The sequence below is a fragment of the Thalassophryne amazonica genome, chromosome 22, assembly GCF_902500255.1.
Source record: "Thalassophryne amazonica chromosome 22, fThaAma1.1, whole genome shotgun sequence".
Classification (NCBI taxonomy): domain Eukaryota; kingdom Metazoa; phylum Chordata; class Actinopteri; order Batrachoidiformes; family Batrachoididae; genus Thalassophryne; species Thalassophryne amazonica.
The window spans coordinates 36,906,854-36,920,741 of NC_047124.1; the positions used below are offsets into that span (position 1 = coordinate 36,906,854).

At 39.9% G+C, this 13,888-nt stretch overlaps 1 protein-coding gene across 2 annotated transcripts in view; it reads left to right on the top strand.

Moving 5' to 3' along the window:
• braf (B-Raf proto-oncogene, serine/threonine kinase) overlaps positions 1–13,888 on the top strand; it is an 82,394-nt gene that overhangs the window by 18,671 nt on the left and 49,835 nt on the right. For both annotated transcript variants that reach the window (XM_034163122.1, XM_034163123.1), the window contains exons 5-6: positions 8,833–8,935; positions 12,785–12,933. In XM_034163122.1, coding sequence (XP_034019013.1) covers positions 8,833–8,935; positions 12,785–12,933 — 252 coding nt within the window. The remainder of the gene's footprint in view (positions 1–8,832; positions 8,936–12,784; positions 12,934–13,888) is intronic.

Consider the following 13,888-nt stretch of genomic DNA (forward strand, 5'->3'; position numbering starts at 1 on the left):
GCCAGCTGGGAACTCCTTCAGGGGTGTCTAGGTGGCTTCCTTCACTAGTCTCCTTCTTACAGGTCAGATTTACAGTGCAGTACCTGCTGTTGTATTTCTGAATGATTGATGGAAATAAAACCCAAGACCATGTTCATGTGTTCATCCCCTGATGTTACAAAAGTGATGATTTGCAGTAACAATCAGCCGTATATTTCGTTTGTCCAATTACTTAAGCGCTCTGAAAATGGGGGGGACTGTGTAAAGAAATGGCTGTAATTCCTAAATGGTTTATGTGGTATTTTTAATAAACTTCTTGAATTAAAGCTGAAGGTCGATACTGAAAGAACAGCTGGATAGTGTCACTTTAACTAATCTGAGATGGAAGACAGATTAAAAATAAAAAAAATCACCAAAGACTCACTTATGGGCCTGATTGTAACATCAACACCCGATATGTAGACCTGACTGTTTATCGAACAGTGCAGGCTGTACCACAGCACCACCCAGTGGTTGAAAGCAAGATAACATCACACAACATCTCTGGAGCAGATGACAGTCACACTCACCACGTCAGCCTCGTGGATGACTGATTATCAGTCATCCACTTATATATATGTGTGTGTGTGTGTGTACAGTGCCTTGAGAAACTACTCAGCCTCTTTGATTTTACATATTTTAATTTGTTTCTGCCGTTTCAAATTTCAAAAAGTAATTCAGGCTTCTTGATAGTAAAATGTTTAAAATGATAGACTATCAAAGCCAAGGTGATGGGTTGCATAAGTAAAGGTCCCCTTTGGAATAACACACACAAATAATCAATTATCTGATGACCAACAGATAAGCAGATAAGTGAATATTTACTGAGGGATCCTTCAAATGGTGATGCAAGCACCAAATTTGGCACACATGCTCCTTAGACATTACTCTTTTAAAAATGCCGGGTACCCACATGAACTTTCAGTAGGCAGCCAAGAAGGGGTCAATTGAAGTATTACACAGGGGTCAAAATTTAAAAATGCTCCAATCATATTGAAAGGTATTCCATATTATTTGTCTGATCATAAAGATTCCAAAAAGGTATAGTTTGGACTATCTGTGAATGAATGTTCCGGAGTTATGGGGTAAAAACAGCAAGAACAGTGACAAAGGTCAATTTCAATTTGTACAGGGGTCAAAAGTTAAAGTTGCTCCAATTTTGGTAAAAAGTGATGCAATTTATTAGTTGGGTGAATACGGTTTTAAAAAGGAATAGTTTGCATCATGTATCATGCTTAGTTATCATGTTACAGGGTAGCATATGTCACATGTCATAGAATCCAATGGATGCTGATATTGTTTAACCTTTACTTTACAAACCAAGCACGCAACACAGTCAAAACTATTCCATTTATTAATCCTATTAGCTCAACCAGTAATTTGCTCCACTTTTTACCAGAATTGGAGCAACTTTAACTTTTGACCCCTGTACAAATTGAAATTGACCTTTCTCAGTGTTCTTGCTGTTTTTACCCCATAACTCCGGAACATTTTTTATTTTATTTTATTTTTTTTATTTATTTCATTCATTTAAAAGAAAAAAAAAAAAACAGAAAAGCAGAAATAAAGCATCTCCATTACCAGAATGAAAAGGAGCAGAGAGAAGAACAAGTCTTATATTTTCTGCCTCTTTTTACAATACAATCTTTCAATATCCAGCGTCATTTTTCAACATTTAACAGATTGTATTTCTTTAACTTGTCACATACCACTGACTTATTTCATAGTTATGACCATTATTAAATAGATTACATCTCTGACAGGTTACATTTTTAAACTTAAAACATTTTATACATTATTAACAAATTACAGCCCACTAACTTATTTTATAGTTTCATACTTACTTAATACATCTAGTTTAATACGTTTTTTAAATAATTTAAGCAACCTTAATTCTTTAATTTCTTTGTTGAGATTGTTCCATAATTTTACACCATTTACTGCAATACTCCGTTCTTTTACTCTGGTTCTGTATCTTGGTTTTCTAAAGACTTCTATTCCTTTCAGTTTATAACTACTTACTCTTTTCTCAAACATATTTTGAATGTTTGTTGGTAAAGTATTTTTATTTGCTTGGTACATTGTTTGTAATATTTTCAAATCGACCAAATCACGAAATTTAAGTACCCTGTACTTAATGAACAATGGATTAGATGGATCTCTAAAACCACTGTTGCTAATCACCCTTAAAGCCCTTTTCTGCAGAATAAACAAAGGTTGTATATAGGTTGTATATGTTGATCCCCAGATTTCTACACAATAAGTTAAATATGGGAAAATCAATGAATTGTACAATGTCAATAAACCATAACTATTTAATGAATATTTTACTTTATGCAAAACAGCAATGGCTTTCGCTATTTTTCCTTTTATGTAATTTATGTGTGACTTCCATGTAAGATCTTCATCAATTATGACTCCTAAAAATTTCATTTCTTTTACCCTTTGTATATCCATTCCATCTATTTGTAATGACACGTTTTTTTTTTTTTGCTCTGTCATTAAACAATATGAAATTTGTCTTATTAATATTTAGTGACAGTCTGTTTATATCAAACCAATGCTTAACCTTTTCCAATTCTGTTTTTATCACTTGTGCTACTTCCTGTATATCTGATCCAGAGTAAAACAGCATTGTATCATCAGCAAATAAAATGCTACCAAGCACATTAGATACATTCACAAAATCATTGATATACAAAATAAACAGTTTGGGTCCAAGTACTGATCCTTGTGGTACTCCATAAGCAATATTACACAATTCTGATTTGATATTATTTATCTGAACAAACTGTTTTCTAAGTAGCTTTTTACCCACTGATGTGCAATACCTCTTATTCCATATTGTTGTAACTTGTGGAGCAATCTTGAGTGGTCAATAACATCAAAAGCTTTTTTCAAGTCAATAAAAATACTTACAAAATAATCCTTATTTTCTATTGTTGTTGATATTTTCTCTATTAATTCCATAATTGCCATAGCTGTCGAATGTTTTGTTCTGAATCCATACTGAGCATTATTTAAAATATGATGTTTCTCAGTGAATTTATCCAACCTTGTCACAAAAACTTTTTCCATAATTTTAGAAAACTGTGGAAGCAATGATACTGGCCTGTAATTAGGAGAATTTATGTTTGTCTCCATTTTTATATAATGGGACTACCTTGGCAATTTTCATTTCATCTGGAAAAATCCCTGTTGACAGAGACAGATTGCAAATATAAGTAAATGGTTCAGTAACAGTTTCTATTATACTTTTTACAGTCATCATGTCTAAATCTTCATGGTCAGTTGATCTTTTGCTTACACAGTTTTTTACAATATTTCTTATTTCATCTTTTTCCACATTGTCCAGGAAAATACTGTTGACGTATTTACAACTGTATGTAATGTATCTTCTACTATTGGTTTATTTCCCACCAGACTTGATCCTACATTTGAAAAATAATCATTAAACCCATTTGCAACGTCTTTTATGTCATATATCTCTTTATTTTCTTTGACAAAGTAATTTGGAAAAGTTGCTTTCGCTCCATCACTTTCAATCACACTTTTTATAATTCCCCATGTTGCCCTCATATTATCTTTACTCTTATTTAATTGTTCACTATAATAATCTTTTTTTGTTTCCTAATTATTGTCAATAGTTTATTTTTATATTTTTTGTATCTGTGTTCTGTTTCCTTTGTTTGCATTTTTAAAAAGCACCTGTATAAATAGTTTTTCTTTGCACAAGCATTTTTTATTCCCTTTGTCAGCCATGGTTTATTTACTCTTTTCTTACTAATTTCTATTAATTTACAGTTTTTATTATATGATTTCATCAATATTTTCATAAATGAGTTATATGCTACATTAACATCACTGACATAAACTTCTTCCCAATTTTGATTTTTAAGATCATATTTTAATGCCTTCATTAAAATTAACATTCATTCACAGATAGTCCAAACTGTACCTTTTTGGAATCTTTATGATCAGACAAATATGGAATACCTTTCAATATGATTGGAGCATTTTTCAATTTTTAACCCTGTGTAATACTTCAACTGACACCTTCTTGGCCGCCTATTGAAAGTTCACGTGGGTACCCGGCATTTTTAAAAGAGTAATGTCTAAGGAGTATGTGTGCCAAATTTGGTGCTTGCATCACCATTTAAAGCATTTTTTTTTCAGTTATCCGCTGCACTACAGCCAGTCAGGAGCCAGGAAATGGTCATTGCTGTGAAGGAGTTTGCAGAGTTCAGAGGGGTGTGTGGGCGGAGCTGTTCTTTGATTGACTTTTTATTAGGGCCCGAGTAGGCAACGTCCTACGAGGACCCTATTGTAATTGCGCTGTTTATTATTACTATTATTAATATTTATTATTATTATTAGGGCCCGAGTAGGCAACGTCCTACGAGGACCCTATTGTAATTGCGCTGTTCATTATTATTATTATTATTAATATTTATTATTATTATTAGGGCCCGAGTAGGCAACGTCCTACGAGGACCCTATTGTAATTGCGCTGTTTATTATTATTATTTATTATTATTATTAGGGCCCGAGTAGGCAACGTCCTACAAGGACCCTATTGTAATTGCGCTGTTTATTATTATTATTTATTATTATTATTAGGGCCCGAGTAGGCAACGTCCTACGAGGACCCTATTGTAATTGCGTTGTTCATTATTATTATTATTAATATTTATTATTATTATTATTAGGGCCGAAGTAGGCAACGTCCTACGAGGACCTTATTGTAATTGCGCTGTTCATTATTATTATTATTAATATTTATTATTATTATTAGGGCCCGAGTAGGCAACGTCCTACGAGGACCCTATTGTAATTGCGCTGTTCATTATTATTATTATCAATATTTATTATTATTATTAGGGCCCGAGTAGGCAACGTCCTACGAGGACCTTATTGTAATTGCGCTGTTCATTATTATTATTATTAATATTTATTATTATTATTAGGGCCCGAGTAGGCAACGTCCTACGAGGACCTTATTGTAATTGCGCTGTTCATTATTACTATTATTATTATTAGGGCCCGAGTAGGCAACGTCCTACGAGGACCCTATTGTAATTGCGCTGTTTATTATTACTATTATTATTATTATTTATTATTATTATTAGGGCCCGAGTAGGCAGCGTCCTACGAGGACCCTATTGTAATTGCGCTGTTCATTATTATTATTATTATTAATATTTATTATTATTATTAGGGCCCGAGTAGGCAACGTCCTACGAGGACCCTATTGTAATTGCGCTGTTTATTATTATTATTTATTATTATTATTAGGGCCCGAGTAGGCAACGTCCTACAAGGACCCTATTGTAATTGCGCTGTTTATTATTATTATTTATTATTATTATTAGGGCCCGAGTAGGCAACGTCCTACGAGGACCCTATTGTAATTGCGCTGTTCATTATTATTATTATTAATATTTATTATTATTATTATTAGGGCCCAAGTAGGCAACGTCCTACGAGGACCTTATTGTAATTGCGCTGTTCATTATTATTATTATTAAAATTTATTATTATTATTAGGGCCCGAGTAGGCAACGTCCTACGAGGACCCTATTGTAATTGCGCTGTTCATTATTATTATTATTAATATTTATTATTATTATTAGGGCCCGAGTAGGCAACGTCCTACGAGGACCCTATTGTAATTGCGCTGTTCATTATTATTATTATTAATATTTATTATTATTATTATTAGGGCCCAAGTAGGCAACGTCCTACGAGGACCTTATTGTAATTGCGCTGTTCATTATTATTATTATTAAAATTTATTATTATTATTAGGGCCCGAGTAGGCAACGTCCTACGAGGACCCTATTGTAATTGCGCTGTTCATTATTATTATTATTAATATTTATTATTATTATTAGGGCCCGAGTAGGCAACGTCCTACGAGGACCCTATTGTAATTGCGCTGTTTATTATTATTATTTATTATTATTATTAGGGCCCGAGTAGGCAACGTCCTACAAGGACCCTATTGTAATTGCGCTGTTTATTATTATTATTTATTATTATTATTAGGGCCCGAGTAGGCAACGTCCTACGAGGACCCTATTGTAATTGCGCTGTTCATTATTATTATTATTAATATTTATTATTATTATTATTAGGGCCCAAGTAGGCAACGTCCTACGAGGACCTTATTGTAATTGCGCTGTTCATTATTATTATTATTAAAATGTATTATTATTATTAGGGCCCGAGTAGGCAACGTCCTACGAGGACCCTATTGTAATTGCGCTGTTCATTATTATTATTATTAATATTTATTATTATTATTAGGGCCCGAGTAGGCAACGTCCTACGAGGACCCTATTGTAATTGCGCTGTTTATTATTATTATTCTCACTCTTGAAATCGAAATTTCGGCCTCTTCCCATGCTCAAAAACTCACCAAACTTTCCAAAGTCGTCCGGCCGGATCCGAAATTCGATATTTTTGGGGCCTCGCACATGGTCGCAGAAAAATCGCAAAATAGCGCCCCCTAGAAATTTTCAAAAACCCCTCCGCATTGGGCTTTTTTTGTCGTAGCCTCACGAAATTCGGTACACATATTTACCATGCCAGGGCGCACGAAAGTCTCTTACTGTCATGGTGAAATATCGGCAGGAAGTCGGCCATTTTGATTTTAAGTTTCGATTTTGAGCAAATTTTTGCCATTTTTGGCCATTTCCACTACTTACATTTGAACAAACTCGTCCTAGGGATTTCATCTGATCGACTTCAAATTTGGTCAAAATCATCACAACACAATGGTGATCAAAAGTTATCAAAAGATTCTAATTAAGTCAAAAGGCGTGGCTGCTAGGGGTCGTCAAACCTTGGCGAGCTTTTCGGAGCACGCCATTTCACTTCGAACGGCTGTCACGCCCACATACTTCATCATAGATCCTTCAAACTTGCTGGACATGAGGGCTCCGCCCTGAACGTCTACATATCTTAAGTTCCCACCTGCGCCATAGCGCCCCCCGGTGGTGGCGGGAAATGTCCTATGTTATGTATGTCACATACTTAACCCAATCAACTTCATTCCACTTTTAAAACATGCAGAACAAATTGGTGAATGTAGGCGATGAACGCCGTGAAGTTATGAGTAACGGCGTCCGTGTGGCGGCGTACCGAATATTGCCCATTCGCCATGAAATTACGTTCTTCCTTTTGACGGCTTTAATTTTGTCATATCATCATGAAACTTGAAACACAGGTCGAGCACGACAACCTCTTACAATTCATAGGGGCGTCGCCCATGGGCGGGGCAAAATGCCTCAGTAGCGCCCCCTTGAAACTTTCAAAACCCCCTCCCCATAGGGGTTTTTTTGGAGTAGGGAGATGAAAATTGGTACACATGTGTGACTTGCATAGACGTACAAAAAAGTCTCTTGCACCATGGGTCTACTCCAAACAGGAAGTCGGCCATTTTGAATTTTCTTCTCATTTTGGCGTGATTTCCACATGTTGTATTTGAACGAACTCCTCCTAGGGATTTTGTCCAATGCACTTCAAATTTCTTACAGATCACCCACAGATGATACTGACCAAAAGTTATCGAAAGCTTTTCTGTATGTCGAAGGGTGTGGCCGCTATGGTGCCGCCATTTTGACCCTTCGCCATATGAACATTATACTTAAACAGGTACTGAAGTCACATATTTAACCCCATCAACTTCCTTCCACTTCTAAAACATGCAGAACAACTTGGTGAACATAAGCGATGATCGCCGTGAAGTTACGAGTAACGGCATCCATGTGGCGGCGTGCCGAATATTGCCCATTCGCCATGAAATTACGTTCTTCCTTTTGACGGCTTTAATTTTGTCATATCATCATGAAAATTGAAACACAGGTCGAGCACGACAACCTCTTACAATTCATAGGGGCATCGCCCGTGGGCGGGGCAAAGTGCCTCAATAGCGCCCCCTTGAAACTTTCCAAACCCCCTCCCCATAGGGTTTTTTTTGGAGTAGGGAGATGAAAATTGGTACATGTGTGACTTGCATAGACATACAAAAAAGTCTCTTGCACCAAGAGTCTACTCCAAACAGGAAGTTGGCCATTTTGCATTTTCTTCTCATTTTGGCGTGATTTCCACGTTGTATTTGAACGAACTCCTCCTAGGGATTTTGTCCAATGCACTTCAAATTTCTTACAGATCACCCACAGATGATACTGACCAAAAGTTATCGAAAGCTTTTCTGTATGTCGAAGGGTGTGGCCGCTATGGTGCCGCCATTTTGACCCTTTGCCATGGAACATCAAGTCATGATAACTCCTTCATGCTTTGCCTGATTGACTTGAAACTTCACATGTATGATGACGGTTGGCCCCTGAACACACCCAGCCCCTCTGTTTGTACACTGAGCGCCCCCTAGTGGATGAACAATCAACATGTCATAACTCCTTGATGCATTGTGTGATTTGTTTAAAATTTTAACTGTGTGATGAGTGGTTGCCCCTGCATGCACATGCCCACATGTGGTCACAAGGGCACCCACTGGCCTGGGTAGGCGGTTGCGCGGAACGAGGGCCCGTATATGACTGCTTGCAGTCCTAGTTTATTATTATTATTCTTCTCACTTTTGAAATTGAAATTTCTGCCTCTTCACATGCTCAAAAACTCGTTGTGTGATTTGCTTGTTATTTGAACTGTGGGATGAGTGGTTGCCCCTGTACGCACATGCCCACATCTGGTCACAAGAGAACACACTGCCCTGGGTAGGCGGTCGCGTGGAACGAGGGCCCGTATATGACTGCTTGCAGTCCTAGTTTTATTTTATTTTATTTTTTTAAGGGAGAAGAAGCCCATTGGCTGGGACACAGACATCTCCTGGCTGACAGGAGAGGAACTGCATGTGGAAGTCTTGGAGAATGTGCCGCTGACCACACACAACTTTGTGAGTACTATAACATCAGCGTCGTAACATTGAAGACGTGTCCTTTCATCCACGTACACCAGCTGTACAGGTCAAAGGTCATTTTCTCCTTGTCCAAGTGACGATATGCAGTGTGACTTGTTGACGTGTTGTCTTGCTGATGGCTCGAGTCTGGATTTCCTGTTGGTCTGTGAATGTTTCCACCATTTAAGGTTGCGGTATTGAAGGAGCCGGGAGCGGCAGCCTCTGCTGCAGCTGCTGAGCCACGGCACCGTCGCAGGAACCAGGGTCCCTGTGGTCCCCGTTTTAACACCCAGTCAGTCTCTTTAAAGCGTCGTCTGTGCCCAGCAGCGCCGGCCAGGATCAACCGTCACACACAGCATGTTGTTGCACACTGGCGGGGTCGGACCAAAATCCAAGCCAACAGTCAGTCATCACTCCTCTGTGGGATATACCACTGACAGGTGGAGCGAGTGCTCCCCACACTGTGCACTGCAGCCCCCTAGTGGACTGTGGTGGCACTGCCACAGGGCCTTGAGAAGTAAATAAAACCATAAAAAGTCTTTTGATTTTAAAGTTGAAATTACCCGACAATATTTGATTATTTTTGAAATGCTTCATGTGAGTTTTGTGTCGATGATAATTGTGGTTTAAGGTTTGGATGGACCTCAGAAGAGACTCCTGTTTCAGAGCGGACCACGGTGTTCTGAAGAACGGGAATGTGGCATAGCTGGGAAGGTTTGGTTTGCAGAATGCAGCGGAGACTGAGATTATGGAATCAGATCCACACGGAAGGTTCCCAGTTCAAGGCTGCTGTGAGGAGCTCAGCACTCCCCCTGCCCTCACTGCGCATGCGTCATTTCAGAGTGTCAGCTGCGGTTCACTGATTATCACCTCGTTTCTGCTTCACACTGCCTCCAGTCATCATCTGTTTCAGTGACAGATATCTCAAGCTTTTGTACAACAGTCATTTCCACATAAATTCAGCATTATTTCAGAATAAAACAGCAATCAGAGCGCCACAGCAGCACGTCTGAGTCTGACTCTTTGAGTCTGACTCTCAAAGCACCCAAAGCATTCAAAGGGAATAATGTGATAATTAACCATCAGATGACACCATAAAACCTCTTAAATCATTCCAAAGTCAGATTTAAGCAGAAACAATGCAATAATCTGTTAATCGCTGCTTGCGCTGCTGCTTGCCGCATGTGCAGTGACGGCAGAGGGAGTGCCGAGTCCAGGAGAGTGCTGAGTCTGTGACACCGGCCCTGAACATTCTCCATGTGATGGTAAACGTTGTGAACAGTGTGGCGGCCCTGAGCAAAAGAAGGGAGAAGATGAAGGGACTTACTGTCCAGAGAAGTCCAAGTCTGTAACATCAGACACGTCCCCAGGACTGTCCAGCACATAGCACACATAAGGAGGGACAGTGTCCTGACAGGAACTCTTTGCTCTTCTCACCAGGCTCGCAGTGACAGCTAGCACGTAATGTTGGCAAGACGTCAACGTCAAACTTTAACATTAGATGCAGTCAACATAAAGGTCTTCTTGCTAGCTATTGTTAGCATCCATCACTAACATGCTGTTCAGAAGGAAACAAACAAAGGATTAATTTAAGCTAGTTTTGTTTGGTTTCATACTAGTTTGCTCGCTGATGTAAACTTGTTTAAGTAACTCCGGACTTCGCAGCAGGTTTTTATCCCTGCGTTCCTGACACATGGACAGCCGTGGCGCAGTATTCCGTAAGTTCTGCAGTCTGAGCTGCTGTTGTGGTGTAGTGTTGATTTCATCAGATGAGACAAAATGTATTCGTCAGCGACTGTTTTTCTCACGGCTAAGATGATCCGATGACGAGGCGGCACCATTGTTCTGAGACAGATGAAGACGATGTTAACCTGCATTACAGTTGAAGAAAAAGATGAGACTCAAATGTTTTGCAAGAAATAAAAGTGCTCCAGAACGTTGCCACAGGCAGACAGCGTTTGCTGTACTACTGCTGCCAGCTTGTGGCTGTAACACAAAACTACATGGAACAAACAGATCTTTTCGAACAAAAGTCTTTATCTGCTCACATTTAAAATATCATGAGACTGACTAGAAAACCAAATGTCAAAGTTCATCTGGTGGGAAGCCTCGCAGATTTAAAATATCAGGAAAAAACACCACAAACCTTCAATTATTCATCAAGTGTATTTTGTGTGTGAAACACTATATTGACTAGTGCTGGGTTGAAAAGATCGATTTGCAGATTTTAAATTGATTCTCATTTTAATTCCTGCTGATTGATTCATACATCCAAAGATCAATTAAAAAATACTTCTCGCCAGCGTTATAACAGTGTGCCTGAGAAAATGACGCTGCAGTTGGGACATTGCGTTTCTGAGGGTGTGTAATGGGAAAACTTAAACATTGATTAGAGAAATGATCCTCTGGATCTGATTTAGAAGCAGCGTGTCCACAATTTATTCATCAGCCTCCGTCAAAGCCATTTAAAGATGTCGATCACGATGACAGGGAGTCTGTTGCAAGAAAAGAGAATTGTTATTTATATTTCACACAGTAGTTTTTTTTCTTTCTTTCCTTCCTCATAACTGTGCACGAAGGTTCTCTGGCCTGTACTGTGGGAGAACTTTTCCCATAGCTGTGTTCTCCTGCTGCAGGAGAACTTTTCCCATAGCTGTGTTCTCCAGCTGCAGGAGAACTTTTCCCATAGCTGTGTTCTCCAGCTGCAGAACTTTTCAGCGTGCCGTGCATTTTGAGGGCCAAATTTATAATATTAATATGTTGCATAACTAGACAATCGGGTAACAGCTCAAAAACTGGTTTTAATAACACTAACCCAAATCAATAATCAATTCTGAATCTTAAGAATCTGAATTGAATTGATTCTTGAAATTTGAATTGATACCCAGCCGTAATATTGACTGAAATAGTAATCAGAAGAAATTGAATTGATTTGTTTATCAAAGATGAGACTGTCTCAACTGAAGGGAGACTGAAATGCATTCAGTTCTCTTTTGACTAAAACTAGACTGAAATTAACAGACTTTTAGTCAACTAAAACATGACTAGATCTAAATGGTGTGTGAATGACTACAACTGAGGACATTTGAGACCAGATTTAGACTAAATTAAAAGCAGGTGAGGACGTTGATCCGGCTGTGGTGGTTCAGGTGCTTGAAGTCCTGGTTCAACTTTGCTCTTTTTTCTCAGGAGCTTTTCATGACGTGTGATTCTGCGAGTGTCCAGGTCTGCTGATGTACATTCTTTTTTATCCTTGCTGGACCTCATCTGTCACCCACTCGCTTCTTACTTACACAAACACCACTTGTTGGGGAGAGAAAACTGTTCTGGGCATGAGTTTGACCAAGTTGCACCGAGCCCCTTCTGTGGTATTTCAGAGCCCTTCAAAAAGTATGAATCCTGCAGCAGGGACTTTCCTGGTCCAGAAAATCCACATTTTATGAGTGTTTAATGTGATAGAGACGCACAGAAACATGTCGGCCCCCTAAAATGGCCCACGGGTTCCTGCAGTGGAAACAGGTCGACTGACATCTGGGAAAGTGAATGTGCCCAAGTCCAAATGAGACTCGACACTGAAGGCAGCCGAGAAAGATGGCGCTGATGGCACGGACGGCGTGTAAGGAGCAGGAGAGGCCGGCCATGATGGACGTGGTCATCCTGTGAGACAGCGACATGGGGATGAAAGCACCTGAGCAGATCAGGAACAACCCATGACGGCCACAGCGGTGTGTGTGTGTGTGTGTGTGTGTGTGTGTGTGTGTGTGTGTGTGTGTGTGTGTGTGTGTGTGTGTGTGCGTGTGTGCACACGCGTGTCCTTGATCCTGATTGCGTTTGTCTGTTGGACAGGTGAGGAAGACCTTCTTCACCCTGGCCTTCTGTGACTTCTGCAGAAAGCTGCTGTTCCAGGGTTTCCGCTGTCAGACGTGTGGCTACAAGTTCCACCAGCGCTGCAGCACTGAGGTTCCTCTTATGTGTGTCAACTACGACCAGCTGGAGTAAGTCGAGTCCACCTGAAAGCCGTAACGTTGTCTTCAACGGGGACCTTAAACACAGACTCAGTGTTACGGTGTCAGATTAGTGCCAGAAGCACTTGTACGGTAAAACATGCATTGGGGGTGTACACTATGATATTCTTTCACACGTGTAGATATTAACGGCGCGCACATTCTCTCTGCGCATGCACTCAGAGGAAAAGGTGCTGTGAGCGCGGAGGAATATGTGACCAGTGCGCCAAACAACCACTCAGGAATCAGCCCGCTCCCTCCATGTGGACTTCTGCTGTATCACTCGAAACTTTGGCACTATGGGGGAGGCAGCCAGGGTCGGTACTGGCTCTGCTGTGATTGGTCGTTTCTGAAGAGCGAGATTTGATTGACAGCCCTCCTCTCAGAAGGACAGGAGTCTGCTGAAACGAAGAAGACAAGGGCGTCTGGGCAGAGGTTCGTCCAGGTCAGAAACCCTTGGCTGAATTCGGGCACTGTGCTGTGTGAAATCATGGAATATGCCTGAATGCATGTTTTATCACACCAGTGCTTTTGGCACTAATCTGACACTGTACACTGTGGTCTGAATATTTCACACCTTCAGGATTATTTAAATGTTTATATTTTGAGAAAAGGTGGGGCAGGGGTTACAAAAGTTCAGTGTTGAGGTTGGGTGCAGGGAGAAGGCGGAGCACGAGGCATTGCTTTCAGCCTTCCCTTTAAAGCTGACACCTCCATTGCTGGACCAATCAGCTGGGGCCACGTGTAACAAGCTCACCTGGGAAGGGAAACTTAGCATATAAGGTGAATAGCACCTCCGCAGGTGGGGAGGGTAAACACACTTATACATTGCAAACATACTAAATATGACCCAGGGTCATAAGAACATAAAGGGGCAGAGCCTGGGTGACGCCTGAGTTCAACCCGCCTAACCTGGGTTTGGGTGTTTATTAAATCATATTTTGGG